Source organism: Stylophora pistillata, chromosome 9 (assembly GCF_964205215.1).
Source record: "Stylophora pistillata chromosome 9, jaStyPist1.2, whole genome shotgun sequence".
NCBI classification, from domain to species: Eukaryota; Metazoa; Cnidaria; class Anthozoa; order Scleractinia; family Pocilloporidae; genus Stylophora; species Stylophora pistillata.
The window spans coordinates 10,661,774-10,668,145 of record NC_142527.1 but is presented as its reverse complement, the minus strand read 5'-3'; the positions used below and the strand labels follow the sequence as shown (position 1 = coordinate 10,668,145).

The 6,372-nt window shown below is 38.4% G+C and overlaps 1 protein-coding gene across 1 annotated transcript; it reads right to left on the bottom strand.

Moving 5' to 3' along the window:
* Nucleotides 1–373: 373 nt before the first annotated feature.
* LOC111342085 (procollagen C-endopeptidase enhancer 2) lies at nucleotides 374–6,006 on the bottom strand. Its single transcript, XM_022949124.2, has 6 exons — nucleotides 5,807–6,006; nucleotides 4,154–4,192; nucleotides 3,364–3,508; nucleotides 2,133–2,368; nucleotides 1,036–1,416; nucleotides 374–786 (listed from the first exon to the last, which is right to left on the bottom strand). Exons 1-6 carry the CDS (start codon nucleotides 5,853–5,855, stop codon nucleotides 704–706), a joined length of 933 nt encoding a protein of 310 aa, XP_022804859.2. The 5' UTR covers nucleotides 5,856–6,006; the 3' UTR covers nucleotides 374–703.
* Between the last annotated feature and the right edge of the window lie 366 nt (nucleotides 6,007–6,372).

Here is a 6,372-nt window from a genome sequence, read left to right as displayed (position 1 = left end):
CCAATCAGAAAAGGGCAATAACGTGACGGTTTCTGGCTGGCACGTGAGAATCTTGCTACGTATTCCAGACGCTAAAATACTGTGGGATTTTGATTTTCTTCGAGGGCTAGCTCCGGTCCGTTTGGATGGATTTTCATTTGGAAGGTACGAGGAGAATCGTGCATCTTTTGACCTTAATGCTACGAAGTTTGAAAGCGGAGCAATGCGATTTTCGGGGTCAAAATCGTTCAGGCGCTTGAACCCTTTCAAAACAAGGCTTCCACCCTTGTCTTTCTTTAATGCATTACATTAACGACGAAGTCAGACTTATTCAAAATCGCTCAAAAAAAAAAAAAGACATTTTTAAGGCAAAAGGACGACTATGCACCACAGGTAAAGTAATTCAACGTTTATTTATCAATGATTTATGTACATAGTTTGCGGTGAGGTAAACGGTAAATCTGGTACATTCACTATAAAACAACGGTCGGCTACACAAACAGATTGTATGTGCCCCCTGTGGTTTTTTTTAAAATGAATACAATTTTCAAACTGGTTGAAAAATCCTTAACGACGACAAAAACGTAACTACAGAACATTAAAAAGGAATATAGATCCACTGGAAGATAGCAATATTTGTAAACTCACGCTTCGCAGTAACAAAATGAAACAAAAAATAAAGCTTAAAAATTACATCGCAGAAAAAACTACTCTCAACACATGATTATAACAAGTTGACTTTTTCCACGATCAGAGCTGAGAGGAACAGCAGCGTCAATGGATAGCTGGCAGAGAATTTTCCTTGACCTAGAACAATGAAAAAAAAAAAAAAAGAAAAGAAAGACTTCAAGACAATTTGTCAACCATTTATTTCCACGGCTAGTTGAATAGGTTAAGTACAAAAGTGAACTCTCTCTCTCAGTAACAACAAAAAAATCATTACATCCAGCGACTAGTTTTGAAAATTTTGCCCTACCGGTGAAGGAGTCAAGTGTAAAAGAACTTCTGTTCCGCGTTTCTATAGAGAACTTAACACAGCGTATTTTTATAACACACCTGCTTTAAAGGAAGCTCTGAATCCCTTGTAAACTGTGGAAGAGTTTCCATCACTCCGGAACTGAACCCAAACCATGTTCCCTTGACTCTGTATCGAACTCGGCTTTGAATTTCCACACAAGCGATTGGTCAGAATTGCACCGTTTACTCCAGATGTTGTTGTGGGATCGTCAGCCTCACGGAACTCAACATAGTCATGTTTGCAATCCTCACTGTCCTCCAGTTCAAATATGTCGAAGTCTATCTGAACCTGCCGACCCTTAGGAACAATTAATAACCATTGTTCTGCGTAGTATGAGGGATAGTTCTTGACGCCAACTTTTGGTGTGCCAAACTCAATAGTTTCATCTTCGGTTGCATTTAGAAAGTTTTCTTCACCCGCTGTAAAATAAAAGTAGTATTTTGCATTCACTCGATATCCTGAGAAATTTTTCTTTAATCTCGAGTCGATTTAGTGATTAACATGCAACACTAAATGACGACGAAACTGAGGGAGAATTGTCCTAAGAATGGGGCCCAAGGGGGTAAGGGGAAAGGGAACTGAGTGCGGGGCGCTTTTACTTCGAATCAAGTTCTACCAGAAAACGTTTCATTGTGAAATAGTGCATCATAAAAACAACGTTATTTCAGCAATAACTCTCGTGGAAAGGTTATCTTTCAACCTTGATCATGTTTTTCTCTCGACCCAGCTTCCCTGCCTACATAGAAACATTTTTGATGAACAATATTATCTCCAGAGCAGGCTTTAAGGCCCCTGTTTAAAAAACTTTGAGAGTTCTTTCACTTGTTTGATCGACGACTTTTTTTACGCTTCCTTGTTTGATTGTTTGCATAGTTCTTTCTTCAGTTACCTGGCAAAGAATAAGCTATGAAGGTTAACTTAAATCCCTTGTAATGTGAGGTGTCATCTGACACGAATCGAAAGTAGAGCGTCGATCCGGGAACACCGCCGAGTAACAAAGCTCCCTAATCAACGTTGAAGAGATATCCTAAGGCTTGTAAATAGTCGTAATGGTATCGTCCACAATTTTTTTCTTCCATGTGTAAACCTTTATAATATGAACAATATTGGTCACTTTGTTTAATTCTTAACTTACATGCCCAGGACGTGGCTATGAAGGTGAAGTTTAATCCTTTGTAATGTACGGTATCATCAGACACAAAACGAAAGTAGAGTGTCGATCCAGGAGAACTGACCCACGTATTAAGATATCCTTGTAAATAATTGTAACTGCGTCGTCCACATGATTTTCGTTGCTGTTTTATATTATAGTAAGAGGAACTAAATAGGACATAGTCGCATCCACAACCAGAGCATACTTCAATGTCGAGGCTGGAGAAAAAAATAGGCAGCATAAAAATTCTGCTTTATCCTTCCACAAACTAACGTAAAAAGCAAACTGGAGATAAATGCAATGGAGGGTCACAGTGTTTTTTGTTTTTCAAGAGCAAATCAATATGAAACAATCGCAACATTTTTTCTGTGATAGTGTAGCCTCTTCTATTCAAGCTGATACAAGTTCCTTTCCTGTGCCTTGTATGATGCCAAACCGGTCTAAATCCAAAATATTTCTTTACCTCTTTAAATTTACTTGCAATATTTTTTCCTTTGCCTTTCGTGTTGGGCCTGACAAGCTCCACCCCAGCATTGATCAAATGATACGATTAAAAATGATTATAATCCTGATTACTAATGTTATTATTTTTCTTGTTATTTTAAAAAAAGACTTTACACGCCTCCTAAAGATTACACAAGGCATCTAACATATTTCAATGAGATTTTAAGGTAGTTTAATTGTTCGAATTGTTATTTCATATACCCTCAACGATCATAACCATTACTATTTCCTCACATGTGCGTGGCGCATTAGCTGCTTTGTTTTTCTCTAATTACTCTATAGAGTTGTTATTGGACAGTGTCACCGGACAGTTAAAACATCGTTAAAAAGTCCACTCAGCTGAATCCACTTATTTAATTCATTAAAATAACCTTAGAAACAACTGAATACCCCGAAAAACTAGGGAATTTCCAAAGTGGAGGTTCATTTTCTTTAAAGAATGTCCCAACCAGAGATATTTTCTTTGAGAAATGTGTTTGTTTTTTCTTTCCCGATATTGTGAAGGCTGTGATTAATTGGTAAAAGGATTTCATGTCATCCAATTCAGACTGTAACCTTCCTCGTGATAGAAAAACCGAACATCCATTTTATGGGTTTCTATTTTTACGATAACGATTAACAACAGCATAAAATCAACTCAAGGCATCGCCTCTAAGCCATAAAATGTGTATGCTGTTGAAAGGTACAGAAAAGGAAAATGTAATCATACCTTAAGTGACGATAGGAAATGCCAACATAAGTGTCGGGAACCGTAATGCTCCAACATTTGGTCTCGTTCTTTCCATAAGTCCCTGACTCAGGATACTTGAAGCTACCACTTGTAGCTGTGATGTTTTTCATACCATTAGGACATGCTGAAGTGAAAACAAAAATTATTTTTACATATTGACTATATTTGTCACCCGGTGATTTGGCAAATTGAGGAGACAAATCCCTTCCTGATAGGTGTACCTTATTTGATCGTATACGAATTAACACTGATTCACGTCGATACCAATGGATGGAACGTTACTTCGCGATTTTGCTCTTGTTCATTATAACTTTAAGTGCGATGAAAAATAAGTAAACCCACCGCCAGAGAAAGTAGTCGTTGAGACATCGATTGCTCGCACATAACCGTGTGACAAATTGTCATATCGATTCATAGCAATAAGCGCTTTAAAGCCTCACCTATCCAAGTGTACCAAATGGAATATCTAAAGTTGAGTTTATAAGAATACTCAGAAATATACACAAAATTTGTATGATTTCACCGCATTGTTTTTGGCAACTACTTAGTTTTTTTTTATTGCGTAGAATTTCATCGTATTACCAAAGGGTAATAGGTCCGTGTTTATTACCTTATTTCTATTTTTATTATTTTTTACAACTACATGACGTTAGGCTGCTCACTTTACTCTCCACTTATCACGCACAAGCCGAGTGAATAGCGAATACAATCAGACTGCGGTATTTTTTTAAAGTAGGCAAGTGGGTTTACACTAGCCTTTAAAACTTACTTGAATCGCACTGACCGTTCTTGAGGAAAACTGCTAAAACTGAAACAAGAAAAAACTCAGGTGTCATTAAATTGAAAAAAACAACAACAACAACAACAACAACAAAAAAACAAACCAACAAACAGACAAACAGACAAACAATTGAAAACAAGAACAAAAAGGCAAGATATGGCCGTGTACACAGCTAGCTATCTGTACTTCTTTATGACGCTAGAACATAGGTGAGAAGGGATTGTTCCCTAATTGATGTGAAAATACTTAATAGAACACAGACATTAGGCGCAGCGCATGAAAAGCTCTTTGTCCGCATAATAGCCGCCTCGAGGCGGGAATTTCTTGGCTGAGTTGTTTCTCGTTGTTTCAAAATCAAGCATTGAAATTTCCTTTCTCGAAAGGATTTCATCTGACGATTGACTTTCATGCATTCAGTTCGGCTTTTTAGATCCAGCATATGAAGATGCAATTAATCAAAAAACTCAGGTGTCATTAAATTGTAAACAAATAAACAAACAAACAACTGAAAACAAGAACAAAAAGACAAGATATGGCCGTGTACACTGCAGCTGTTAGCTATCTGTACTTCTTTATGACGCTAGAACATAGGCGAGAAGGAATTGGGAAGCGATAGGATTTTTATCGCAAGAGTATAGACAAACCAAAAGGATGTTGTTACATAGCATGAAATTCAAATAGTATCGGGACCTAAGTTCCTTAAGGCCCGAGCAAACAGCTTCAACATTTGCTTCAACATCCATTCGATTTTGTTCAACGCTGTTGAAAGGTTGTTGAATGATGTTGAACGGTGGGATAAGCAAACGCTTTCAACATTTCATTCAACAAACCTTAGCGAGTGGTCTGGTAATTAGTTTCAGGCCCAGCTCTTTGCACGCCTGAGACACTTACAAGGGCTTGTATTTTTCACTGGTTGCTTTTCCTGACTTCCAAGGGTTTGTTTTGGCAATTTCGCGACCAAGTTGCGTCCTCAAGGCCCGCTATTTTCGCCTTAATATCTTGTTTATCACGTTTCAACACATTTCAACACGGTTGAAGGGGGTGGCAAACGCTTTCAACATTGCCATTCAACAAAATCGAAAGGATGTTGAAGCAAATGTTGAAGCCGTTTGCTCGGACCTTTAATAGAACACAGACATAGGGTGCAGCGCATGAAAAGCTCTTTGTCCGCATTATAGCCGCCCCGAGCCGCAATTTCTCGGTTGAGTTGTTTCTCGTTTCAAAATCAAGCTTTGAAATTTCCTTTCTCGAAAGGATTTCATCTGACGATTGACTTTCTTGCATTCAGTTCGTATTTTTAGCTCCAGCTTATCAAAATGCAATTTATCAAAAGGATATCCTTCACTTTAAATATCATCACATTTGCGAAAGTTTTTTAAACTCCTTGCCGTGCTGAACGCGGTCTGGCGAGGTTGGGCACTTTTGTATAATAGGGCATTCACGAAATGAAATCCTGAGGACGATCTTTTTGATTCTTCACAAGATAACACAAAAAAGATCTAAAGTGAATGGAAATCCAAAGAAGTGAGGTCTATTCAAATTGAACGTGAAAGCGAGAAAAGTGATGCCATTGCGTCGCTATTTGGAAACTAGTATTATCATGCATAAATGTCCGAGTATACGGAAGGGTAAACAACTTACCAATTGAAAAAACAGCTGTTACGAGTTGGCTGGATTTAGATACCGTCATTCTTCAACAGCGCCAAGCTAATTTTGTCTACAACAGTAAAAGATCAGGTTCCACTGAGTTGAATAGGACAAATGCCCGCAAAGTTGGCAAAACGACAGCTACATTGTTATCTCAATCCGTTACCTAGCACAGATAAACAATAAACAATAAATTAACAATGCCGACCAGTCACGTTCTCTTGCGCTACGTCTTATTTTCCTGTTTTCTACTCATATTAAGACCTCCTAGGGAAATTGACGATGTACAAAGGTGGGTAAGCACCCGGAGCTTCGACTTGGATTGCTTGAGGGTGGAGGGTCTCTGCCATGGCTCTGCGAATGAATGTTTCTTGCCGTGCTTTCTTTCAAGTTGGGATCATCAAAACTCCAGCACATGGGATATTTGCATATGTTTGAGCGTGTACGACACTCCCAGAGAAACAAACAACAAAGCTCATTTCGTCCCTGAGGAACACAACAACAACAAAGCCTGTCTCATTATTTACGCCAAGCGAAGCAAATGATCTCGCCGCCCTTGC

Coding starts and splice junctions, on each gene's coding strand:
- LOC111342085 (XM_022949124.2), bottom strand. CDS start 5,855: ATGACGGTATCTAAATCCAGCCAACTCGTAACAGCTGTTTTTTCAATT. Junction 4,193..5,806: donor AACAGCTGTTTTTTCAATTG/GTAAGTTGTTTA, acceptor TTCTTGTTTCAG/TTTTAGCAGTTTTCCTCAAG. Junction 787..1,035: donor CAGAGCTTCCTTTAAAGCAG/GTGTGTTATAAA, acceptor TCATTGTTCTAG/GTCAAGGAAAATTCTCTGCC.